This window comes from Elaeis guineensis, chromosome 7 (assembly GCF_000442705.2).
Source record: "Elaeis guineensis isolate ETL-2024a chromosome 7, EG11, whole genome shotgun sequence".
In the NCBI taxonomy this organism is placed as follows: Eukaryota; Viridiplantae; Streptophyta; class Magnoliopsida; order Arecales; family Arecaceae; genus Elaeis; species Elaeis guineensis.
In genome coordinates, this window is record NC_025999.2 from 94,709,006 (window position 1) to 94,736,279 (window position 27,274).

At 40.2% G+C, this 27,274-nt stretch overlaps 2 protein-coding genes and 1 pseudogene across 3 annotated transcripts; 1 reads left to right on the forward strand and 2 right to left on the reverse strand.

Moving 5' to 3' along the window:
• Positions 1–1,205: 1,205 nt before the first annotated feature.
• On the reverse strand, positions 1,206–5,717 carry LOC105048353 (protein IQ-DOMAIN 21). 2 transcript variants are annotated; one of them, XM_010927645.4, is made up of 4 exons: positions 5,371–5,717; positions 4,957–5,259; positions 2,059–2,562; positions 1,206–1,977 (listed from the first exon to the last, which is right to left on the reverse strand). In XM_010927645.4, the coding sequence occupies exons 1-4, from the start codon at positions 5,443–5,445 to the stop codon at positions 1,474–1,476; spliced, it is 1,386 nt and encodes a 461-aa protein (XP_010925947.1). In that variant the 5' UTR covers positions 5,446–5,717; the 3' UTR covers positions 1,206–1,473. The 2 variants fall into 2 exon arrangements, with proteins under 2 accessions (XP_010925947.1, XP_010925946.1); XM_010927644.4 differs by having other exon boundaries at positions 1,206–1,980; positions 5,371–5,703.
• Positions 5,718–12,079: 6,362 nt separating this feature from the next.
• LOC105048352 (exportin-2-like) lies at positions 12,080–22,354 on the forward strand (annotated as a pseudogene).
• A 776-nt stretch (positions 22,355–23,130) lies between these two features.
• LOC105048351 (protein ELC-like) lies at positions 23,131–24,683 on the reverse strand. The gene has a single exon (XM_010927642.4). It carries the CDS (start codon positions 24,433–24,435, stop codon positions 23,440–23,442), a length of 996 nt encoding a protein of 331 aa, XP_010925944.1. The 5' UTR covers positions 24,436–24,683; the 3' UTR covers positions 23,131–23,439.
• Between the last annotated feature and the right edge of the window lie 2,591 nt (positions 24,684–27,274).

Here is a 27,274-nt window from a genome sequence, read left to right on the forward strand (position 1 = left end):
CCAAACAAGGCTGTCTTCTTTTCACCATGGCATGTTTGTCACCCATGGATCTCATATTTCCGTAATCCTTCACTAATAGTCTCGAATTAATTGATCATTTATCACAATATATATTTTATGAAGCTTTCTTCTCTAATTTATGCTAGCCTGATATGCACACCCTCTTCATCCAAGAGAGAGCATAATTTGAGCAGAAAGTGGATGGGATTTTTTAATTTCTGAGTAGTACATCATTTTCTTTTCAAATTGATATCAATAAGTGGTTTCAGATCAAAGGAGGAGAACAAAAGGTTGATCCAGCCTTTGCAGGAGCAGGCTCCACCCGAAACATGCTATGCAAAAAAAAAAGGGGAAGAAAAGAAAATGATACATAATGAGAATAGGGATGACAATGGATAGAGTTTGAATTAGATATTGTACTGTCCATCTTCAAATCTGAACTTAATATCTTATACCCAAATTCTACCTAATATCTGAGCGAATAAAAAAAAAAAAACTTATCCTCGTACCAAACAGATTCGGAGATACCCACGGATAATCCATTTTTCCATACTCAATCTATACCCGCCCCATGCCTATCCCATATCCAAAAAAATAAACAATCAAAATAATTTTATATATATTATCAATCAAAATAAAATTATCAATTCAATATAGAAGATAATTTATAAATCTAGATTTATAGAAATCAAACATAAAAATAGAATTACAATTTAACATAAAATATATAAATAATCAAAATAATTTTATACATATTATCAATCAAAATATAATTATCAAAATAAAATTATAAATATATATATTTGAATATGAATTTGGATATTATCCATACCCATAGATTCAGATCGGATTCGGATTTGAGTCGAAAACAGCACTATCCATACTCTATCCATATTCGTGCTATAATTTTTAAATTTTATTCAAATTCAAATTCAAATTCGATCAAATTTTATTTTTTAAATTTGATCAGATTTGAATAGGATGTATACTCACCGGATCATATCGATTTTATCATTTCTAAATGTGAAGAACGAACAATATTAATAAATTTCATCCTAATGATGCCAAATACGCGACATTTCGGCCGTGATAATGTCTACACATGCTCGTCCTCGATTAAAACCCCCCAAATGGAGGGCCAGTGTTACCAGCAAAAAAATATAAACAAATCCAGTCCAAGTCATCAAATTTTTATTTTACCTCACGCAATGCAAAATTATAATAAAATGAAGCATTAGTCATTTTATTTTTGCATTAACTTCCCAAACTCACCCCTCGACGCCAGTTCCGATCTCGTAATTATTTCAAAAAATTTACACAACCACAGATGCTGCAATTCTTTTCCCTCTCCACCAACCAGCAGATAAACCACAGTTATATAAATATAACAAATCCAAACAAAGAAGACTCGATCGTCACACGTAACAGATTACAGCACCGATATTAGTACCCAATCCATGCATAAGTCCATTATCAAACGTATATGCTCCTCCGCCCCCGCCCTCCCACCGGCGGCGTACGATCACCGCCAGCGCAGCTGGAATCCGGTGTGCTGTACCCTGCGTGCCGCCGCGTCTGGACGCGAAGCCCACCGCCGACGTGGCTCGGGCTCCGCCTGGCTCCTCCTGAGCTCGACGAGTCCCCACCGACCCCTGACCCCGCCCTCCAAGTCGATTGGTTCCGCTTAGCCCCATAACCCCTGGCCACCGGCGCCTGACTCCGAAACTTGGCCCTAGCTGACTGAGTCGCGGCCATATAACTCGGTACCTCACTGGTCTCGTCCCGACGAGAGTGGACCGGGTTGAATGGGCTTCGTCCAAGGTCCATCTCGACCGTCTTCTCCGACAAGTCGTCGGTGTTGGTGACCGTGACGTAGGAGCTCTCCTGCGGCAGCGACTGCGGTGCCTGCCACTGCTGGGTGGCCATCCAGCGTTCCAGCCAGTTCCAGCCCCACTGGGGCTTTTCAGACTTCCACTGCTGCTGCTCATAATATATTATAGAGTAGCTAGTAATTCATCATGAAGTGTATTTACGAAGGAGAAAGGAAGAGATAGATACCTGAGAGGCGTAAGCATAGGCAAGGGCTCTCTCACGACGAATGACGGCGTCTTGCTTGCGCTGGGAGTTGGCCTTGATGGTCTCCAGGCTCTGATGGCTCGTATCCCAGTCTCCGAAGCCCAAGTCCTTGGAGGGGTTACTGATGGGATGGGTTCCCTGCTCTTCTTCTTCCTCGTCGTCAGCGGCGAAGTCTTCTTCATCATGGTGGTCTCGGTCTTTTGCTTTGAGGTGGTCGAGGTAGTCTGAGAAGGGGTCATGGGGGAGGACTTTGGTAGTGGTGGCGGTGGTGGGGGTCGTGGTGGTGGAGGAGGAGGGAGGGTGGGGGAGGAGGGCGTTGTGGGACTGCTGGGAGAGTTGGAGGCGGCGGGCGCGGACGCCGGCCTGGACGCGGACGAGGGCCTGCATGCAGCGCATCGTCATCTGGGCCTGCTTCCGGACATGGTGGCCTCTGACCAGGGCCTGCAACCGCACCAGGCCCCTCAGCGCGCGCAGGGCTCTCCGGGCCTGTAAACATTTTACTCATGTTACTTAAAATGTAAAAAAATGCTATCCATCCCTGTTTTGCTAACCGATAATGACGATGAAGCATGGGACGATTTTAGTTGTTGTTGTTGCTGTGGTTGTTTTTTTTTTCTTTCCCCTTCTTTCTTTCGATCAAAAGAGGAAAAAAAGTTTAAATTGTTTTAAGATTTTCAAACAATACTGAAATTAAACGTCCGATTCAATTGCCTAAAGGTCCACCATCTAAGCCTACTGATTCAATCACTGGCATTGCTTTTGATGGATGCGGAGCACAAAAGTTTTTTAAAAAAATGCAAATCAATATAAGATCTTTCGAGAGAAATGCTGGATGTGCCTTTTAATATTGCGTTAAGGCGTTTGCAGCTAGCAAAAGTTTTATATTTTTTTTACAGAGTCATGGAGCCAAGCTGTGTAAGCATTGAATATTTGACTTAATCACACAATCATTTGGTATGATGCGTGCTGGCTCTCAACCCAGCCTTGCAAGTATCGCTACAAGGATCTTCATCATCGTATAAGAAAAAGAATGTGCAAAAACGCATATCATTTATCAAACATAATACGTGGTTGCAATATTGAACCCTGCAAGTAAGTGCACATGAATAATAACATTAATATTGATACCAAAAGCTTCGTGCAAGCGAACTGAATGACTCTACTTGGGACCATGACGGTCAAGCCCTAATTCATCTCTGGCGATATAGACCCCTTGGGTGTGCAAATTGTTAGATGGAGGATCTATCAGCGATGGAAATTGTTAGATGGAGGATCTATCAGCGATGGACTTCCAATAGAAGTAATATCTGGAACCAAAAATTGCAGACAGATTGAAAACGGTCCATAGGGAAAACTCTTTTCCTGTCACCTCCAAAAATTTATGGAAGCCATCGTACTTGAGAGAAGACAGAGACAGGGTGAAAGCGCTAATGTGTAATGGCCGAGTCATTCATGTGACCATACCTTGGAGATAGCCAGGCAGTGTTATATATATACTGATAGGGACCGGGTCATATGTTGAGGTCTTCCATTCTAAAAGGTCATCAAGCCTAATCCATGCAACCAAATCTTATTCTCTAATCTTTACGCATCTGTTTTCAAGGAACACATATTGAGAGATAGATGGTACCAAGGATGAGCCAAAATAAAGATTTTGTTAATTACAGTCTGAGTTAGTTGAACTTAATTAATTCGGATCAGCTTTACATATATGGTATCATATTTTTTTACTCTTCGGCAAAATACAAGGATTCATATTGCTGGCCCCCCACCTCAAACATCAAATAGGATCCCCACAAAATGCTATGCTTCTCTGGATGGCTACCATCAGAAAATGGCACGCATTAAACAACGACATAAATACTCAAAGCAGTATTATAAGCCAGCCTACCGCCACCGCCACCTGTCCTAATGGCGGTGCCAAGTTCCAATGGTCTCTGTTGGAAGTCGAAACCTGACCCTCTACGATCTAGACCCAACCTAGCATCCGTAGGCCTTGGGTCCACGACTTTTGCCCTTTTGGTCTGGCAAGTCAGCCAAACCCCCTAATGGACCAAAAAAACCATGACATGCTTAAAGCAACCGCTATCGTAATAATATCATAACTGCCATAATATCCACATCGGCAAAAAAAAGAAGTACCAATAATAATATAAATAACAGGAATACTGGAGTCTCTTGTGTTACACAGACACTAAAAAAAATAGTCGCAGGTTCACATGATTGAAATATAATACTCCTAATTTAGAATCTCTACAAAAGTTCAAAATAAAACGCCTTATTTAATGATATATTATGATGTTATCTCATCATTAATGACAATTATTATTGCAATTATAACTGATGGCAATGTTATCGTAGTCCATATTTTGTTCCTCGAAATATTTAATCAAAAATAAGATTGAGATGCCATCTTGAAGAGGAATTATTTGATGAGAATTATGCATTTTTTTTTAATTTTGATAAAAATTATGCATCTATTTCTTATGAACCGAAAAGGGCGAAAGAAGCACCGCTTAGAAAAGCTATGGAGGATGCTGCCATGCAAATATGGCCTTATACCATACAAAGTTCGTCAGAAAAGCTGCATGTCCTCAAAGAAAAACGAATTCATCACAACCAGCTGTAATCCAAGGATACGCTTGCGCGTCGACATTTGGAGCACCACCGAATAGTAGTACAATCTGGAAGAACTTCTCGCAGAAGTAGTGCTTCTTGTGTTCTTGAAGATTTTTTTTTTTTTTGAGAAAAAAAAAATCTTCACACACACGGAACCGAGGTTACATCATTAAAAAGTGGAATTTTTTTGATAAGAAAGAGGATTTTCGATTAATTGTATTCCATGAGATTATGGGAAATGGAGGAAGGGGAGAAGCATACCAGGTAGCCGCGGTAGTAGGATTGGATCCGCACCGCCGCCTTCTCCTCTCGGGATAACCGCCCGTACCCCGCCAACCTCACCACCTGCGCCGCCGCCTCCGCGGCCGCCGCCGCAGCCTCTGCCGCCGCGGCCGTCGCCACCGCCACCGCGATCGCGTGCTCCCTATCCTCCTCCACCGCCAACCTCGGCGACCCGCCGTCGTCGTTCGTGGCCTCCGGCGACGTCTCCGCCGGGAAGTGCTCCACCGACACTATCTCCAGCGCCTCATTCCCCTCCGCCTCCACCTCCCTCTCCCTCTGCCTCTGAAAATTACAAATGAAAAAAAAAAAAATCAATTTAACCGACGGCGGAGGGCGAATAGACCCAATTTGAACGGTGGGGAAGATCGTCGGAGGAGAGGGGGAGAGACCGACCCTTCGGTCGAGGTCTTTGGAGGAGTGTTTGAAGACTTTCTTGACGGTTGACAGCCAGCCGGTCTTCTTCCCCATTCGTCGAGCTGGTTTCGATTCGCTGCGTCGCGATTCTGCGTCAAAAACTCTGGGATCGCGGGTGCGTCATAACGGGGGTGGGGAAAGAGAGATCGAAGGCGGTGGCGGTGACGGACGGGGTCGGGTGAAGTAATAACTGCGATGCCGTGCAGGGGGCAACGTATTTATCGCTTGTCACGGGCCGCTGCTGCAAACCCGCGGAGATCAGAAGGAAAGGACTAGAGCGAGAGGAAGCAAATATGGTAGTGAGAGGAAAGACGTGGTTGACTAAGGACCCAGGTAGGGACCACACAGTTTGCTTGGGTCTTGCCGTCTTGAATTGGCTCCGGTGCCGGAAGGGGACAAAAAAAAAAAAAAAAACCTATGTCAAAGCCATGCACTATTTGGAACAAGGGGGGTGGAAGGTTACATAGATAATCTTCAAAGGGAAATTATTACCACAGTACCTTCTAAGGAAATTATGATTGGTATATGAATAGCAAACTAGAGATACGAAAGATCAATATGGGATAAGGGCAATCACAGGATAGATAAATAGACCAGACTTTGAGCATGGATGCATTCTTCTTGTACTGAATTAATCCGACAAATGCCACAAGACAATGGAAAACATAAGTAAAGTGAATCTTTGTAAAAAGTAGTTTTGTATTTAGTGAGTCCCTTTCCTTCTTAATTAGCAGCAGTCTTCAGCGGGGAATTTAGCGATTATCTAAAAAAGTATAGAAGTTTTCCTTTTACTTCTAGATGTCAGTACATATTTTGATGTGAAAATTCTATCATTGCAAGCCTTCACAAATCCATAAAGACCCCTTTAAAAATGCTGTGGATGGTAAGAATTTACTACTTTATCAAAAGATACGACGTGGATGGTAGAAATTTCCTACCGCATCAAAATGTAAATTCGTCACCAGGAGAAAAAGGTTATGGAGATTATAAATAGGGAACCTTAAAATGTTGAAGTTATAGTATGCAAATCCAAAAGATAGCAATGTCTTCAACATTATACCAAGAAAATTTTGTTTTGGTATAAGTAGTTCGGAATAAATACCAACTTAGGAGATCTATTCAATAAAATAAGTACTTTAGAAAGGGAGAGTAATGGCGGGAGACCCACTTGTCCTATTAAGATTTTTTGAGATGCACTATCTGGGAATCCAATCTAAAATCTCTAGTTAATAATGATGCTAATTAATATATAAATGAATGTATTTTGGCTATTGACCGGTACTAAATAATGAAGCCATGAGCTTAATTTTTAACATTAAGGAGTAGCTTACATACATAGAAAGCTTTTGAAAACTTGAGATCACACCAATACTTATACACGAGCCATACGTGATCAATTCAATAAAATAGTATTGAGATTGAATTGTTGCACCACCAAATTTTGATTTGGATAGGCGTTCAATTTACAGGGCATTGACCTTCGCTTCTGCCCATGGTCTATTAAGAACTTGGCCCCATGAACAATGGCTGTGTCTGCCCGGGGCCTGAGTTCCATCCTAGTTCACAAGCCTCATGGAAAATCAAGTGCCAAACAAGAAATGCACGGTAGACATTAATTGGTTCCTATTACAAGTCCATATCCCTATCCTCCCATCCAATTGCAAGATCAACTTCGGCAACTAGCAATCTTTTTTGCCGACCCTTCTGACTGAACAATATCTTAGCACTTCTGAGATTAAATGCAAGCAACTAGAGGGATATAAAGTCCAAGTCTAACATAATCTCAGAAAAGCCCGAGGTTTAATTTAAGCTTCAAGGAACCGTTCCATAAAGACAACACAGCTTCAAGAGTACCTTTCTGACTCGCTGGTGATGGTCAAAAAGCTACAACCCTTATCACATTCACCACACGCAATGGCCTAAAAAAAAAAACACGTTTTAAAAAAAAAAAATTTGAAAAATTTTTATTAAAGGGAACTAACTGTAGGACAGGATGGGGATGAGCACGGTTGCTCTAATTGGAACGTCAGTGGATGGTGTTTCCTTCAATGTGAAGATGGACATAGGACCAGAAATTCAGTATGGTTGGCCATTTGTCGCTTTCGTCATGTCACATAGTACCTTTACTTGCTGAGGAATCGCCATTATTCTAAGAAAGAGTGATTACCTTAATAGCCCTATCTTTTAGATGAGGATTATGTCGGGGCAACAAAGTTGCACCGTCCCTGTCATGTGTCAATAGATCACCATCAGTCGATTTAATTATAATCTTCTTCTTGAAGGGTATCCGATTATATATAATTAAACAAGCTTCATGAAAGGAGCATTTTTTTTTTTCAAGAAAAGAAAGTATCAAGATCTCACCTGCATCATCATTAAAAACCGAAAGGCATATTGATGTTGAGTATTTCTGCAAGGATAACAAACAAGTTGATAGCGGTATTTAATTGACTTGTAAGTGATACAGGACTATCAATTTGGAGAAATTATACTCTACATGCACAATGTAAGTGGTGCACCACAGGAACAATCCAACATGAGATTTAGAGGATGACATTTGGAGACGAGTGGCATCATGAATGGGATTCATAAGAACGAGAAATGTAGTTGGCATTGTGCACTACTGATGTGGTGCACCTGGTATAAAATATAATTTCCCATCAAGTTGGCAAGCCTTTTGCTTATTATTGTCAGATGTGGAACAGCAAAAGTTATGGTTCTCCCTGCCCTGGTTGTAAAGAGTTTGCAACATACATACATTCTGCATTTTTGTATTGGAAAGTAATAGTGAATGTCTACAGATATTGAGCAAATGAACAGCTAACAATAGTAATAGGACTCGTCTGCATTAATTTTCTGAATCAGTCATGAAACAAAGACACCTTGGGGTCGTCATCTTTCCGTGGCGGATTAATATTTCTCTGACATCTTTCAATGGGAAAGCCAATGTGCTGACTTCATTGTATCTGCAAGCAAGTAAGTGAGACTGCGTTCATGCACCCAAACAAAACAAGCACGTACACACATGCATGTACTGAAATGATATGACTTTTGAGCAAGATGTTTGTCCTCACATATTGTGCCCTTGTGGAGCTGTTAGTTCTTGTGAAAAGAAGATTGAAAGCCGCTATTTACAAAATTCAACTGGATTAGTCTATCCAGAAAGAGAGGACTGGTTGTTATAATTTTCGTTATCAATCATTGTAGTGGAAAATAATGGGTAGCTTCCAATTCATGGTAGGTATTTAAGTTCAAAAGTGGCATTTTAGCAAAATTATTAGTGAAATGTATGAAATAAAGATTGTTGTATATGAGGACAAAAAACTAAATAATGATAATTATTTGAATTTCTCCTATTGTTCCAGATAAATAACATCATGTTATGCCTCCCAAATGGCTTTGATGGGTCTTATTTCAAACTATCTTGTGGAGGGAAGCATGCATATTTGATCATCTGAAATCATCGAGGACTGGTAAGAGCATATATTTCCATTATATGTCAACCAGAAAAACAAAATATTTTCATTGTTCCTATTTTCGGTATTTTAGAAATTATATGCCAATGATACGATCTAGTTCGCGACACTGGATCTCCACCCCATGCATCCGTGGGAAGAGGGGTGTCCATGGGCCATCCCACCAGTTAGACCAAAGGTTGCATATAGTGATTTTGATTGCTTCTTTTTGGGGTGGCCAGCTGCAAGTCAGGAATATATTAGGGCCTGGGTAAAATTGCATGGTCGAGTCCCAATTTGCTGGAGTCCAACGTATCAATTTATTCCACTTAAGTCAAATATTTTGTTGCCTTCAAACATCGTGCCTATGACCCAAGATTCTATCCAAAAAAAAATGCTAGCGAGAATGTGTGATTTCAATTTTTTAGTCATATATGACTATTTAGAATCTACTCAGTGCATAACCGATATAGAATTAAATATATAATTATATTTTCACATAAAGGCATACAATCAATAAGAGTTAGGTCTACACTAGTTTGAGACCATCTATCCAAACATGAGTTCCAATGATAAAGGATTGTTTGGAAAGTTAGACCATCCATAAATATGGGAGATTTGTACTTGAGATATCTCACTGGGGAGAAAGACAAGCATTGTTGTGAAGATGATAAGGAGGAGATTTCTTTGAAGCCAGTTTATCACCATCAAATGAATCACCTCCAATCCAGAGACAATCAGCAAGTGGTTGCTCCATGGTGTATAAGAATTAACACCACCATCTGTCTCTTTCCTATGAGCAACCTCCAAATTTAGCTTCGTAAATTCTGGATTTGGTACAATTCTTTGGCTGATGCATTGCAGTGTTCACAATCTAAGAGGGAGATTTGGAGGATCCTTTCATTTCTGGCTTTCCAAATGTTCCAAGTTAGACAAATAAATCTAATCCAATCCAAATCTCTAAATCCTTCAACTCCAACCCAATCCAAATCGATCTAAATTTGGGATTTTGCTAACCTAAATTAACCCAACTATACCTTAAATTAAATTCGGGACAAGTAAGGTTGGACAGGTAGTGCCATGTTAATTGGGTTAAATTGAATTGAATAGAAATTTTAAGGTAGAAAAGATGTTTGAGACATTATGTTAGATTAATATTGTTGAATCGAGACTTCAATCATTCATAAGATATCCTGCATATAATTTATCAAAAGATTAAATATATAACTATATAAATACATAAGTAATCCATATAAGATGTATATGATTTATTTATTTATTTATATACTATGTTGGGCCTCATCAAAATTGGGTTAGAATGAAGGTGAATTCTCAATCCTCACCACCTCTGTTGTGGTTGGGTTTAGATTTTTAAGCCCATGCTAAATTTATAAATTTCGATGAGCAGGCTTGGTGGGTGGATTCATGTTGACTACAAGTCAAGTTGCACCCCGTGTATTATTCCTTTGTTACTGGGGTTAGATAATTGAAATAAGAATTACAGTCTTTTGCAAAAAAAATTATTTTTTATAAAATTTTATTTAAATTTTATTTTATTTTTTCTCTCAATTGAAATTGGTCCTACCTTTTAAAGACGTAAATGCTTGATCAGGTTCTATCTGCCCCAATCAAAACCAGCCCAATCCAAGTTCACTACATCCGACAATTGATCTAGACTGTGAGCCCAACCCATTCTGAGTATCATCCCCCCTCTCCCCTTCACTCTCACAATTTCATTTTGAGACTCTTTTACGTCTCGGTTAGGAGAGAATAATAGGAGAAAAAAAAATAAAAAAAAGTTAATATATTTTTTTATTTGAAATATTTTAGTAAAAAAATAAAAAAATAGAAAAAATAAAAATCTTTTCGAATCTGTAATTTTTTCTCTTTCAAATTGAACAGGTTTAGAGAGAAAAAAATGGAAAATTAATAAATATTTTATAATTTTCATCTTATTTTTTTAATGATAAAAAATAAAATAATATTATATTTCATTCTTAGGGGTTTTTTTTTCAAATCTTCTACTTAAGCCTCCCATCCGATTCAGATTCTTAAGGACGATAGAAATTAATAAAAATTAAAAAAATTAAAAAATTAAAAGATAAGATTTTTTTTGATTCTTTTCTTAAATTTATTAGATTCTTTTTGAAGATATAATTCCCTCCTTCGGCGAGCCCTCCGTTCGAAAACCCTCCTCAGCTCTCGCAGGTGGCTCCTCCTCGATTCTCGATTTCTCTCTCAGGTAAGTCCTCTCAACCCCCTTCTTTGGTTCTTTTACATAAGTTTTATTACCAATCAGTCCCTATGTATGGATCCCCAAAAACCTTAACCATTACCCCCTCGTCCTCGCTCTGATGGACTTCAACAGCACCGCAGCCCTCCAAATCCTCTCCCAGTGGTTCCTCCAGTCCCTCTCTACCGACCTCGAACCAGACCCACACCACTGCGTGGAATCCTCCCTCTGTGCCGCCGCCACCTGCTTCGCCCTCACTGTCTTCAATCTCATCGCTACCGACCCCATCGACGCGCAAATCCACTCACCGCCGTCCACTTCAAGAGCCACATCCACTCCCGCTTGTTTGCTGTTGGGTGAATGTTTGGCCAGGACACCACCTCCCAATATCTTTTCAGTACCACGCGATACAATAGGAAGAAAGAAGAAATAAAATAAAACAATCAAAATACATGGATCAACCACAAAAAGGGCTCGCCTCCACGGGGCATGCAAACTTCACTATGAAAAAAAAATTTTACAAGAGGAGATCTCACCCTCAACCCTCGTACATCCAATTTTTCTCTCACAGAAAGTTTTCCTCACAAAAACTCTCTCTTAGAAGATCCCCCTGAACCTTTGAAGCGACCGCTGTCTGCTGTCCAGAGCCTTCCTGTTCTTCTTAGCATCGCATGCTCTCTCTCTTCTCCATGGGATTTACTGTTTCCACTGCGCCATAGTCTTCACAAACCACCATGGGTCGCCGTCCAGGCTTTTCTCCCATGAAAAGCCAAGCCCAAAGACCACGGGTTTTTCTCGTGAGAAACCAAGCCACCATAAGAGCTCTGTTGCACGATCTGGGCCTTTTAAAGGCTTAAAGCCCTAAATAGATCCGTATTAGGACTGCTAAACCAAGCCATAAAACTCCAGATCAAGCTCCAAGCCGTTGGATTACGACCGCAACACCTCAGAGCCGTCCGATCGTGATCGGTCTACGAAATAGTATCATAGACCGCGCGAAATGCATGGAAAACACCCACGCAGTCCACGCACCGAGCTGTGGACTGGGGTACAGGCCCCAAGCACGGCGCCTGGGCCGGCCTGCGTGTGCAGGCCTGGGCCACGCCACGCTTGTGCCAGGCGCCTGGGCCTGGGCTGCGCCCCGCGGCTGGGCCGGGCCGCACGCCCCCGCCTGGCCGCACGCACAGCGCCTGGCCTGCATGTTGCCGCGCGCTGGGCAGCACCCCATCTTTTGCGGTCGCACCGCCACCGCTCCACCGACCTGCCATCGGCCACCGACAGTCCTCCGTCGTCTTGGGTTTCGGGCAAGCTTTAAAAGCACGTATCTCGGCCATCCGGACTCCGTTTGAGGTGATCTTGATCTTGTTGGACTCCATTTTTTGTCATAAACCTCGCTGTGGACTCAATGTGGATCGAATCTCGAGGTATTAAATCCTAACAATCTCTATCTCGACTCGATATTCGATCTCCTCCTAACTCCGAGAGCTTCTGGATCTCCTCGCCCCTATGTTTTGGGACAATCGTCTGCTGATAATAGATGGGCAAATATGGGAGTCAAGCCAGACCGCTCGATCCCATCTCCATCGTATGCTGTGCTCCTCCTGATCTGAGACCTACTCGGGATATTATCATACGGCAATAGAATTCTCACCTTGCGACGTCGCCTCTCATCCTCTCGAGTCTCCTGTCTCGTGCTCGATCCATCTCCACCTGGAGCTCCACCTCATTCTGGGCTCTACCTGGATCTTGAAGCTCCACCTCGCACTAGGATCCTTGCCAGATAATAATGTCCTCTGCTCTCCTTCTTCCCCTCTAGCAAAATCCTATCGCCGCGAAGCACCTTCAGGATTTCTTCACCAGCTACCGTCCTATAGCCTCTCGAAACCAGCCTGCTCAGTGAGATAAGATTCTGCCTGAAATCGGATATGTATCGGACCTCCTCCAATCTTCTCACTGCACCATCATGTGTCCTCCAGCTGACCGTCCCGATGCCTTTGATCGCACAGCTCGATCCATCCGGCAGATATACAGTGTCCTTACTGTTCTCCAGGGAGTCAAACTGCTTCTCTCTGCAACATACATGATGGGTGCATGCAGAATCTAATATCCATTACTAGAAAGAAGTAGATACCTCATCAGATATCTCCAGGATATTTTCATCTGAATAGCTCCCGACCGTCGCTACAGCAGCCACCGTCCGATTTTTGAGTTGAGAGCAATCTCTGACTAGATGCCCAAATTTCTCACATTGGTAACACCTGATTTTGCTCCAATCCCTCCTGGACTTGGACCGCCCTCATCGTGATCTCCTATCTCTCTGTCTACCGCCTTCTGCTCCTCCAGAAGCCACTAAAGCTGAGCTACCTCCACTTGAGCTCGAAGCCGGATTCTTCCTCTTAAGAACCTCATTCTGGAGTATCGCCGTGGTGACCTCGTCCATCTTGATGATGCTCTTCTCCACTAGAAGAGCAGTCACCAAGAACTCGTACGAAGGGAGAAGCGACGCCAACAAAACCAGCGTCCTAATCTTCTTCTCAATATTCTCGCCAATGCTGAGGAGGTCGGTGAGGATCTTCTGCAAGTAGCTTAGATGCTCCTGCACGCTCTGTCCTTCGGCCATCCGCAGCTGCTAAAACTACCTCCAGAGGAAAAGAGTGTTGGTGAGAGACTTCGTCATGTACAACTCCTCGAGCTTCGACCACAGTACCGTCGGAAAAGTCTCGTTCAGCACATGGATCACCACCTCATCCGCTAGGTACATGTGGATGGTACTCACCGTCTGCATCTGTAGCCGTTTCCAATCCCACACATCCATGGTGGTTGGCTTCTCCTCGCACAAGAGAGCATCTATCAACCCTTGTTGGATGAGCACGTCCTTCACCCTTGCCTGCCACAAAGAGAAATTGTCCTTACCATCAAATTTGTTGATCTCCATCTTGATTGATCCAGTCTTCTCCATCTTCAGTCTTGCTCAGCACCGCTGCAATCTGCGTCCTTGTACCGCCTCGCTCTGATACCACTTATTGGATGGATGTCTGGCCAAGACACTACCTCCCAAGATCTTTTCAGTACCACGCGATGCAGCAGGAAGAAAGAAGAAATAAAACAAAACAATCAAAATACGTGGATCAACCACAAAAGGACTTGTCTCCATGGGGCATGCAAATTTCACTATGAAAAAGAAATTTTACAAGAGGAGATTTCACCCTCAACCCTCGTACACCTAATTTTTCTCTCACAGAAAGTTTTCCTTACAAAAATTCTCTCTTGAAAGATCCTCCTGAACTCCTGAAGCGACCACTGTCCGCTGTCCAGAGCCTTCTTGCTCTTCTTAGCGTCGCATGCTCTCTCTCTTCTCCATGGGATTCACTGTTTCCACTGCGCCACGGTCTTCACGAACCACCACGGGTCACCGTCCAGGCTTTTCTCTCGTGAAAAGCTAAGCCCAAAGACCACGAGTTTTTTCCGTGAGAAACCAAGCCACCATAAGGCTTCTGTTCCATGATCTGGGCCTTTTAAAGGCTTAAAGCCCTAATTAGATCCGTATTATGACTCCTAAATCAAGCTATAAAATTTCAGATCAAGTCCCAAGCTGTTGGATCATGACCGCAACATCTCAGAACCATTCGATCGTGATCAATCTATAAAATAGTACTGTAGACCGTATAAAATATATGAAAAATATCCATACGATCCATGCGTTCAGCCATAGACCATCCGATTTATGGTGGATAGGGGTACATGTCTCAGGCGTGGGGTCTGTACCTAGGCTCGGGCCGTGTCCTGAGCGCTCGCGGTTGGGTCGGGCTGTGCATCTCGCATCGGGCCATGCCCTGCACCCTTGGCCTATACGCTGTCGCACGTTGGGCGGCGTCTCATCTTTTGCGGCCACATTGCTACCGCTCCATCGATGATTCTCCATCGCCTTAAATTTTATACAAATTTTAAAAATATGAACTTCGTTTGAAGTGATCTTAATTTTGTTGGACTTTATTTTTCTATCGCAAACCTCGCTGAAGGACATCAATGCCTTCATCGTCTCGCTCATGCTCAAAGTTTCCCGCCGCATCCGCCCCCAGCTCCGAGGCCCTCCCCATTTTGATATCCCACGACTTCCCCCAGGCCTGCCGCCTGGCCCTCCCTCCTCCCTGAGCTCGTCTCCGACTACTCCACCATCAACGGCCTCCTCGGTGCCGCCAACTCACTCTTCCTCAAGTTCCATCACTCCTTCGACACCCCCGCCCTCCGCGTCGACCGCAAGTACTGCCTCGATGGCTTCGCTGCCCCCCTACTCGAGGTCTTCCTCAACACTGCGCAGCCTATATCCGCCAATGCCACCGCTGGATCCCCCGACGTCCTCTGCCCCTTCTTCGAGTGCCAGCGCCTCACTCCATCAACTCTATCGAGCTCCCCGAGTTCTTCGAGGACCACATGCGACAGCGGATGACCGGGTTCCGGAACTACCTCACTACCACGTACTCGCCGGCAATCGAGGCCGAAGGCACTGTCGATGCCCTCCGTGCCACCATCTGCGAGAATCTCCAGCTATACCTGACCACCTCAAGGACTTCGCCTCTGCCATCTGGAATCTTCTCACGACCTCTGCTGCCACCACTTCCCACGACCACCTAACCATCACTGCTATCAAGTTTTTGACCACTGTCAGCACCAGTGTTCCATTCGCTCTTCGGGTACCCTGAAGCTCTCCAGCAGATATGCGAGAGCATTGTGTTCCCGAACATCCAGCTCTGGGAGGAGGACGAAGAGCTCTTTGAGATGAACTAATTGAGTACATTAGGTGGGACATCGAGGGCAGCGACATTGACGCTTGGTGGAGGATGGCCTGTGAGCTCCTGAAAGGGATTGCCTTGAACTACAAGGAGCAGGTAACGGCACAGGTGTCAGTGCAGATTCAGAGGATACTGGTACTCTATGCTGCTATCCAGCCAAGAATTGGAAGGCAAAGGACAGTGCCATCTACCTTGTGGTCACGCTTGCTCCCAGGACAGGCACCGGGGGTGGGGCTACTGGTTACCTGGTTGATGTTGAGGGCTTCTTCACATCGGTGATTGTCCCTGTGTTACAGGGTTAGGATGTGAATGCCACCCCTATTCTGAAAGCGGGTGTGCACAAGTTCTTCACAGTGTTTCGGAAGCAGATTCCAAAGCGCGCTGCAATTGCCCTGCTGCCAGATGTTATGAGGTTCTTGGGTTCTGAATCAAATGTAGTTCATTGATATGCTGCAAACTGTATCGAGAAGCTGTTGATGGTGAAGGATAGGGCTCCTGCTCTCACCTGGGTTGAATGCTGTCAATTTTGTTCCTCGTTATGGTGCGTCAGATATCAACCCTCTCATGCAGCAGCTGATGAGCAATTTATTCAGTGCACTTCAGTTCCCAGATTCACAGGAGAACCCATATATCATGAAGTGTATCATGAGGTTCCTTGGCATTGCCCATGTCACTGGTGAACTTGCTTAAGCCTGCTTGAATCAGCTAGCATAAGTACTTGCAGAGGTGTGCAAGAACCCAAAGAACCCAACCTTCAACCACTACCTATTTGAGGCAATTATGGCACTGGTAGGGCGTTCCTGCAAGGAGCACCAGTCGCTTATTGGGGGATTTGAATGGTGCCTTTTCCAGGTCCTCGAGAATATCGTGGTTAATGACATCTCAGAGTTCTGGGCCTATGCCTTCCCGATATTTGCTCAGTTTGTTGAGATAAGAAAGCCTCCTCTTTCAGATAGTTACATGCAGCTGTTCCAGGTCCTTCTCACTCCTGAAACCTTGAAGAAGTTGGCAAACATCCCGGCATTGGTCGGGCTGCAGCAGGCATACCTGCAAAGGTGCCCAACGAGCTCAACAATGAGGGAAGACTGAGCCAAGTCCTTGGGATATTTAACCAGCTGATCTCGGCTTCAAATACTGAAGAACTGGGTTTCTTTGTGCTGAATACTGTGGTGGAGAACCTTGGCTATCATATGATAGCACCTTACATCAGTGGTATTTGGAATGTCCTATTCATGCGGCTGCAGAACAAGCGTACTGTTCAATTTGTGAAATCTCTTCTGATATTCATGTCATTAGTTTTGGTCAAGCATGGGCCTGGCATTCTTTTGGACTCCATAAATGCAGTTCAAGCTAATATATTTGGAATGATTCTTCAGCAGTTTTGGATTCCTAATCTGAGGTTGATTTTGGGAGCCACTGAGGTGAAGCTGACTGCAGTTGCTGCAGCAAAATTGATTTGCGAGTCTCCAATCCTTTTGGATGCTTCAGCAACTGAACTTTCGGGGAAGATGCTTGACAGTATCCTTACATTGCTAAGCCAACCAGATGAATTATAAAGGGGACCTAGAAAATGATATGCTGGTTATGCATGAGACAGTAGGCTATTCCACAGCCTTTGCCCGGCTTCACTATGCTGGGAAGAAGAAGAGGATCCTGTGAAGGAAATAAGGGATCCAAAACAGTTTCTAGTCACCTCAATAACTAAACTTTCAGCAATTGCTCCTGGAAGGTATCCTGCAGTTATTGAAAAATATGTGGGGCCTTCTAGCCAAGCTGCACTTCTCCAGATGTGTGGCACTTATAATTGTGCCATAGTCTAGGGTAAGAAGATGTCTGACTGACTTCACTATCATTGATTATCTATGGTAAATCATGTTTATTTTTGGCCTTGTTCTTTTCTCGATGCAACTAGTTCTTTAAAAAATAATGTTGGCCCGATGCTATTAACTCATTTTGTATTTTTAAAATTTGTTCCAATTTTTTTTTTGATGTTTGCTTTGCATTGTTGTGGTCTAGTTTGATTCTGTTAGATATTGTTATGGTGTAGAAGAAAGGGCATCATAGTCCCACATTGGTTGGAGTCAAGGGAGAATCTAGCTTATATAAGAAGGGACCATTCTTCCAACGTGAGGCATCTTTTAAGGGACAAAACCGTGAGGCCCAAGAATGGCCCATATAGCCCTCAGGTTATGGGCTGTAGTCTAAAATAGACAATACCTCATGTGCCAAGCCATGAGTCCTTGACTGCAACATTTGCCCTAGAGGAAGGGAATCACCCTTAATGGACTGTGGGGTTCTTTTCGCCTAAACACCACTTTATGGGAGTACACAGATTTTCTCTTGACTGGGGGGCGGGGGTTAGCCCATATAGCCCTCGGACTATAGACTGTAGGGCAAAGCGGACAATACCTCACGTGTCAAGCCATGAGCTCTTAATTACAACAGATACCAAAGCAGCTATATGCTTGCTTGTAATCATGATATTTAAAGCACATAACTTGTCCAATATACATGCTGATTATATCAACCTTTTTTTAAGGAAGTGCTGAACTTGTTTATGCATGTACTGGGAAGAACTAAGTAGAATCTCACCTCTAGTGTTTCTTGCCTTTGATAAAATAGTGCTTCCACTTTCAATATACATTGTTTTGTAACCAAAGACATCCTTTCCAGACATCTGTATGCTAATTTACAATACATAGTATGTTGGAGTGTATCTCCTTTTTCTTTGGAACTAAGCAATATGTATGGTAATATTAATGGATCAATAGGGTTTTGGATCCATTTTTCTGTTATACATTTTTGTTGGCATTGCTAGGCAAAGTGGAAGGAGGGGAGATGTTTGGGAGGATGCTGAGTGGATACTTTTGGAGGTCTGCCTATGCCATAGGTAATGTAGGATCGTGGAGGAAATGGAAACTATTAAGAATGGACTAAGGGTTATTACTAGAAGAACGAGTGAGGAGTGGATTGGTGTTTGGATGTTTAAGTGGTGAACCAAGGTGGTTGATGTAATGAGGGGAGACTAGAATGCAAGAGCTAGGAAGCACATTCGCTTATTTTTTATTGCCACATCAAAAAAAAAAGAAAAATGCTTGATGTTGTCTCCCATGTGTTGGACAAACTAGTTGTGAAATGGAGTTGGCACATAAAATTCTGTTGCACAAAGACACTCTATTCTTTATGAAATCCTAAAATCTGAATACAAATCCATTCTAATTAGGTGCATACTTAGACTTATAATTTTAATCATATGAATTTATTGATGTTAGAAGCATAGAATGCAGGGGTGTGCATGCACAGAAACATGCATGTGATATTATTATTTTATCTGTCTTGGTTATCTTAGCAGTTATTCAAAATTTATTCCACCACCAATTTCAGTCCAGCTAGGTACCCAAATCCTTTCCTCTGGATCTGTTTCTGGAATTCTGTGGCTGTTTTGGATAGGTTATTCGGATATTGAGCAGCTGGCAGCTCCTTTCATATTTTAACTATCTCCAAATAATAGATCAAACAATAATCTTGAAGTTGTATCGGAGGACCTTTTTTTATGAGGTGACACAACATTGATGATTGAAGAGAGAGAAAACTAGTTTGTTTGATTAGAACAATTGACTGTGTTATTGTTCAATTGTCTGACTAAAATAGAGAGTTTAGGGCATTCAAAATCAGCAGACTTTCAAATTGTAATTTTACTTATTGTACTTTTTGTATTTATTTTTTTGGTAAATTTATGTAACCACAATATGGAGGTGTTGTCAATCATGAGAATCCTTTGGAATCCATTATCCCTAAATTTTAAGGATAATATTGATCACATATCTTTTTATTCTATTATCCCCAAAAATTAAGGATTGTTGGATTGTCAATTGATCTCTCTCACTGATCATTTTTTTTTCCTTGCTGCTTCCTGACCATTGTGAGCTTTTGATTCGATAATGCATTATGATTTGCAGAGAAGACATAATTGTAGACCCTATTCAGAAACTCCCTATTTGGTAAGCTTTTGATTCGATAAACTACATCCGCCTTCAAGATCTGATTCAAACTTTTTTTTAAAAAAAAAATATTTGAGTCCCTAGACAAGATCAAGATCTCAAAGTAAGCTCTGAAAATTAGATCATTTGTTTGTTTGTGTTATGGCATCTCAAGTCTGTTGAAGCCATGTAGGTAACTTAAACATGGGACGTAGGGAATCTGCAGCAAATGATGACTGTGCTCTTATATTACAAAAAACATGAATCTTGTATTTTAAAAAGCATGATGTTGGTTTGCCTTGAAGTGGATTATGTATGATATCAACCTCAATAAGAGAACAACTTTAACCTTGTTAAAGATTGAGACAATTTAAAAACCAACCTAAATCTGATGAATGTATTCGTTTTTTCCCTTCCCCCACTCATTGCCTACACATATGGCAGTTAGGTATCACCAATTTGATAAAGCCCAATTTGCAAACTAAGCTTCATTCTTGATATTGGCTCATGCGTGCATGAGGGCTTCACTTGATATGTTTTTTATCTAAAAGGGCAGCTGTCCTTCTTGTTAGTTTATGCCTTGTTCTGTTCCACCTTGGCAAAAAAGTGGGCTGGCTATTGGTCCTATGAGAGAAGAAAACAGACGAGAAGCTGCATCTGGTAGGGAGGTGAATGGTACTTTTGAACTTTGATTCCATAGGTTTCAATAATGATGATGTTGATTGCATGATGCCAGGAAGCTGATAACTCTGCAATTCCTGCTTATATGCCTCCACCGGAACTTTTAGCTTTTTCAGTCACAATTGCATTAGCCATTGGTCCTAGATGAGATATGCACGCTGTCTTTAAGGAATGCCAGTCCTGTATGGTAGATATAATTTGAGGTGTGCATCTTTAACTTTTCTAGGGTCCATTGGCTAACATTATATTAAGATGTCTGAAGAGGAAGTGTGGAAAGTGGCATATGTTTTCTAGGTGCATTCTGGATTTAAGGGACCTGTGAGTCTGTGACTCCTTTGAGGATGTCTGGTGACCTAGATGGTGAACAAGCAAAGCCATCAGAAGTGTTGGAAGAAGAGAACAAAAATGGATGAGAAGGGGTCATAAGGAAACATAAGAATTAATGTAGGAAGAAGAGAAAAAGGAAATGAGAGGAAGGTAAATAACGACGACAACAAATTTTTTATATCAGAATAGAAGTTAGAAAAGTAAAAGAAAAAGAAAATACAGGAGGAATGAAAAATTGTCCACAAAGTCCACACTGCTTAATTGATTCTGGTATTTATATGGAAACATGTCATTATTATCTATGCTGCCAAAAATCCATGTTAGATTGTATGCATTGTAAAAAAGAGTGAGGTTACTTGAAAGTCAAAAAGTGTTGACTTTTTTAAACGAGCATTGATTTTCTTACAGAAAATTGTGACAGATGAATCCTCCATCCAACAAACACAACTAATTGATCATGGAAAGTCTACATGTTGGCTTAGGAATGCCTAAAGATCCAAAACCTTAAACATTCCAGGCAGTATACGGGTTGCTTGGGGGTTGTGCTTAGAGGTCTTGGTAGCCAAAAGGTAATAGTTGAAAAACTAATAAAAAGGAGAACAACAAAAAATAGTTATAATGCCAAGGGAGTATAACATATGGAATAAGATGTAGCAAGTCAATGAGAACTACCAATTTGGCAACATTCAGTACCAATTCATTAATTATCCTCCATACCCAAAAGTTGATGCAACATATTAAGGTGGATGTCTAGGTGGCAATTAGGCAACTTGGATTTTTAAGTATTGCTAAGATCCAGCTTAAAGCATATATTCTCATGTGGAAGTGCGAAGGGTTTGTGTCTGTCGTTTAGCTTGCAAAGTGCTAATCCAATTAATTTTCATGCATTCAGGAGACTCTAAAGATTAGATTGGTGACTAATATATGGTGTAATAATGAACTGAAAATGAACACCTGAAGATCGAGTACCTATTTAATTGATTTTTTTGTGTCTTTCGTGCAAGTAGGTAATGTAGACAGCAAGTGCTAGATACTATATTCCATTACCTGTATCCGTGTCCTGATTTCTGGTGTGGATATCTTGCACCACAAGTCATGCAAATTAGTAGTTATCAATTTTCATTTGTTGTTAGAATTTCATTGTTTCCATCTTCATTGTCTATCCTTTAAGTTTAACCAAACAATGTTATGCTTTAGTTGTTTTATCTGCTTACTAATTAGTGGATCCTGCAAACTTCTCAGAAATCAGCGGAATTGAAGGTGGTGGATTTACTCTAGTGAAAGTTTTTGTCAAAGGATAATTTTACAAATGAGCATCTGGAATTGTGGGTGGGATCCAATCTCCGAGATGCACCAAGTTACTGAGTGCTTTGTCTCATGTCCTTCGAGTCTTCATCAGTGATGTTTGCTTGAGAGCATGTTGTGTCTTAAACTTGCAGAAACAGTGTTTTTGCGGGGAATGGTGTCTGGTATCTTTACATGGAGTTGTCTGGCAGCTTTCTCGCTATTTCTTATTTTATTTTATTTTATTTTTTATTTTATTTTTTTAAATGAAAAGGGAGGCTAAGAAAGTAGCCACTGGGCCTTGTCCTCGCTTTGTTCATTTTCTCAGTATAGCGAGAATCTCAAGTGTCTTTTTTTTTTTTTTTAATGTTTTGAAATGATGTTATAGGCAAAAAAAAAAAAAAAAAAATGCTGATATGCAAATTGTGGAAAATTCCAACTTTTGGCGTTTAGACGAATGGTTTTTATTTATTTATTTATTTATTGTATTTAAGTGGAACGCTGTTGATATGTGGTATTCAAACCATTCTGATGGTCAGCAGGCGGTGCTTGATACACTGTAGCCTTCTGGTCTGCCTGCTCCGAATACGCGCTTGAGTGCTTGGAAGAACAAGTGTCTTCTCGTTGCCAAAACTAATTGCGAGGCCCAAAGTTGTCCGGTCTCCAGAAAAGACATCTTACAGTGCAACAATGAACATTTCTCGGAACCAATTGAACAAAGCTGTAGAAATAAAAAATGCTGAAATCAGGGGATGCTTGATTCTACACAAACTGGAACGTCCGTAATATCAAAGCGGGAAAAAAGACATCTCCCAACGTCCAAACAAGCACCCATTCATAAAGATTCAAGCTACTAGAATGAAGCTAAAGATAAATATTATAGTGGTACCCAACAAGAAGAAATTCTTCAAGTAGAGACCATTCAGCTTTCCAAAATATATCTGCATTTTCAAAGAAATCAGTGGAATTATGTGGGTATATTCAATCAATTTAACCATTACCGTATGAAACAAAAGATTTAACCATTAAACTTAGGTTTGAGGAACAAAAATGGAATTCAGATATTCCTGATGGCTCAACCAAAAGATACCAACATTCCTCATTGTACAAGTATCAACAAAAAGAACATCGGGGGAATTCTCTGCACAGAAGTTATCTACAGAACGAACATGCTAATAGAAATTATCCTGTAATCCTAATCCATATTCTCTTCAAATCATAAACAAAGCGGAAAAAACCCAACCAATTTCTTCTATAACACAAACAAATAACCTCAACAGGGGAAATTTTCCTACTTTCTATGTAGCACAATGCGGTATCTTCCCTGCCATGCTTCGAACCTTAACTGCCATGCTCCGGTGGAAGAACTGCTCCCTCGACAGCGCCCTTACGTTCTTCAAGTACACATCAACAGCCACACACTCCTCGGTCACTGCCCTGTCCAAAGCATAGATGGTGTCCTCCAGCGCCCGGTCCGCCGCTGTGCACTCCATCATCTGCCTCGAATACACATCAGACGGCCCAAATACATCATCCACGCTAACTTCCCTGGCCTTCCTTCTCCTCCCGTTCTTTCCCTTGGTCTCCCGCACCCAACTCTCCATTACATCGGTGTTCGTTAGAATGATCTGAAGTTCTTGTTCCAAATTCTCCCTCTCTTCCTCCAATTCTCTCATTCCATGGACGATCGCTTCTCTCCTTCGCTTCAACTCCGCCTGGACTCCAAGAATTCCCTCCATCTCCGCCTCCCGCCTCCTCCCCAGGCCGGCGAGGTCGCGCTGCACCTTCTCCAAGATCCATTTCATCTCCGCCGGCTCCTTCTTGGGGTCGGTGCCGGTGTAGAGGGGGGATTCGAGGCTGAAGAGGGGGGAGAGGGAGTGGACGAGGTCGGCGAGGTTGGATTTGGGGAAGCGCCAGGAGCGCAGGTAGGGGGCGTCGACGGCGCCGGAGAGGTCAACGTGGGGGTGGCCGGGCTTTATAAGCGTGCCGCGGGCGGGGCGGAGGAAGACGGCGGGAGGGACGTGGGGGTAGGCCTCGAGAAGCCAGATGGAGGCCGGGAGGTGGCGGCCGGGGGTGGCGGGGATGATACCCTCGGCGTGGAGGAGGGTGGCGGTGCGGCCGTCGTTGTAGGTGAAGGCGGCGGTGGAGGGGCGGAGGGAGGGGAAGGTCTCGGAGAGGGAGGCCAGGTGGTGGCGGATCAGCCACCGGTCATCCTCTGCGTAGGGCAGCGCCCCCGGGCCGCGGTGCGAGAGGGCGGCGGTCAGGTACTGGTGCACTTGCCTCGCGTCCGCCATGGCCGAGACTCGCGGTGGTTGCGCCACCGGTGCTTTTGGTGGTGGTCGTGCCTGCGGTGGTTGCGTTTAATCCTTGGCTCTATTTCGCGTGTCTTCTCGACCCCTTCTCATTCTTCTAGAATTCCATCGCCGGGTTAGACTTCGTAGAGATAATTCGCGATCGGCTTCAAAAAAGTCAACAACAAACCAACTTACGCTACGCGTGTTGCAATCTGCGGTTTACCGAGAAAAGGTGTTCGCTATTTGCTGCATGGAGGCCGGTGCAAGGAAAGGAGACGGGCAAAGGTCGCGGACTCACGGTCTTAGAGTGTTTTATCTAAATAATTTAAAAAAAATTATTTATAAAAATAATTTAATTTTTAATTTATTTATTAATAATATAAATATTATAAAACGTCATTCGAAATGATATTTTATAATAACTACATTATCATCTTTTTCTACTCTTTTTCCACGTGAACAATGAAAAAAAAAATAAAATCATCATTTCAAATGATATTTTTTAAAACACCATTTCAAATGACGAGTTTAATTATTAATTTTTTTTAAAAAAATAAAAAAATAAAAAATTATAATTATAATTTTAAATTTTTTAAAAAATAAAAATAATAATTTTGATTCAAATAAAAATCATCACTTCAAATTAGTATCCCAATTTCAAATTATCTTTTTAAAAAATATCTGAAAAAAATGATGTAAAATAAAAATAAAAAATATCATAAAATAAATTGAAAAAAATAAAAATTATAATTTTAAATTTAAAAAAATAAAAATTTTAATTTTAATTCAAATAAAAATCATCATTTCAAATTACAATCCCCTTTTCAAATTATTTTTTTTAAAAAAAATATTATAAAAGAAAAAAAATGAGAAAAAAATAAAAATTATAATTTTAAATTTAAAAAAATAAAAATTTTAAATTTAATTTAAATAAACAACATCATTTCAAATTATTTTTCCCATTTCAAATTAATTTTTTTAAAAAAATATTCCAAAAAAATCTTAAAAATTAAAAAAATAAAAAATACCATAAAAAGAGAAAAAATAAAAATTATAATTTTTAATTTAAAAAAATAAAAATTTTAATTTTAAATCAAATAAAAACATCATTTTAAATTACTTTCTTCATTTCAAATTAATTTTTTTAAAAAAATAATTCAAAAAAATATCTTAAAAAATTAAAAAAATAAAAAATACCATAAAAATGAGAAAAAAATAAAAATTATAATTTTAAATTTTAAAAAATAAAAATTTTAATTTTAATTCAAATAAAAAATATTATTTCAAATTACTTTAATTTGAAATATGGAAAGTAATTTGAAATGATGTTTTTTATTTGAATTAAAATTAAAATTTTTATTTTTTTAAATTTAAAATTATAATTTTTATTTTTTTATTTTTTATGATATTTTTTATTTTTTAAAATTTTAAGATATTTTTTTGGGATATTTTTTAAAAAAATTAATTTGAAATGGAGAAAGTAATTTGAAATGATATTTTTTATTTGAATTAAAATTAAAATTTTATTTTTTAAATTTAAAATTATAAGTTTTATTTTTTTCTCATTTTTTTCTCATTTTTTATTTTTTTTAATTTCTTTAAATTTTTTTGGGATATTTTTTTAAAAAAATTAATTTGAAATGAAAAAAATAATTTGAAATGATATTTTTATTTGAATTAAAATTAAAATTTTTATTTTTTAAATTCAAAATTATAATTTTTATTTTTTTCTTATTTTTTTCTTCTTTTATGATATTTTTTAAAAAAAATTAATTTGAAAAGTAGATTGTAATTTGAAATGATAATTTTTATTTGAATTAAAATTAAAATTTTTATTTTTTTTTAAATTTAAAATTATAATTTTTATTTTTTTTTAATTTATGATATTTTTTATTTTTTTTACATTAATTTTTTTTCAGATATTTTTTTAAAAAGATAATTTGAAATGGGGATACTAATTTGAAATGATGATTTTTATTTGAATCAAAATTATAATTTTTATTTTTTAAAAAATTTAAAATTATAATTTTTAATTTTTTAATTTTTTAATTTTTTTATTTTTTTTTGAAAAAATTAATAATTAAACTCACTACTTGAAATGGTATTTTTGAAAATACCATTTCAAATGGCATTTTTGAAAACACCATTTCAAATGGCGTTTTCAAAAAACGTCATTTTCAATGATGTTTTAAAAAACATCATTTGAAATGATAATTTTATTTTTTTTTCATCATCCATGTGGAAAAAGAATGAAAAAGGGGGGGTGACGTGGCCATCATAAAATGTCATTTTGAATGACGTTTTATAGAGTTTGTATCACTTTGATAAATAAATTAAAAATTATATTATTTTTATAAATATATATTTTTTAAAATTATTTAGGTAAAGCACCTCACTGTCTTAGGGAGGCTGTTTGGAATTTTGTGGGGTTTGGAAAGCGGTAACCTGCCTATTGCAATCCTCATAACAATCACAGCATTTTACCAAGAACGTACCAAGGAAAAGTCAAACTGCAAATGATGCCGGAGATGTCGAACTATTGTGATGTAATGTAGAAGCAAAGTTCACACGATGGATCCAAATTGGAATTACAACAACTCGTGACAAAGTCGGGAGACATTACTAAAAAATTGAAATACGAGAAGAGGATTTTCCAAGAAACATATAAGCTGCTTTACCAATCGAAGAAAGCAACTGCCTGTGATATCCCAAGCTTTGAGATAAGATTTTCTGGCTGGTTGTTTTCGGATCTAAGCAGATTCAAGTACAGTGAGAGAAGAAAAGGGATTTCAAGTAGATTTAAAAGAAAAATAGAGAAGGAAAGGAAGAATTTAGAGGA

Coding starts and splice junctions, on each gene's coding strand:
- LOC105048353 (XM_010927644.4), bottom strand. CDS start 5,445: ATGGGGAAGAAGACCGGCTGGCTGTCAACCGTCAAGAAAGTCTTCAAA. Junction 5,260..5,370: donor CCAAAGACCTCGACCGAAGG/GTCGGTCTCTCC, acceptor TGTAATTTTCAG/AGGCAGAGGGAGAGGGAGGT. Junction 2,563..4,956: donor CCTACTACCGCGGCTACCTG/GTATGCTTCTCC, acceptor AAATGTTTACAG/GCCCGGAGAGCCCTGCGCGC.
- LOC105048351 (XM_010927642.4), bottom strand. CDS start 24,435: ATGGCGGACGCGAGGCAAGTGCACCAGTACCTGACCGCCGCCCTCTCG.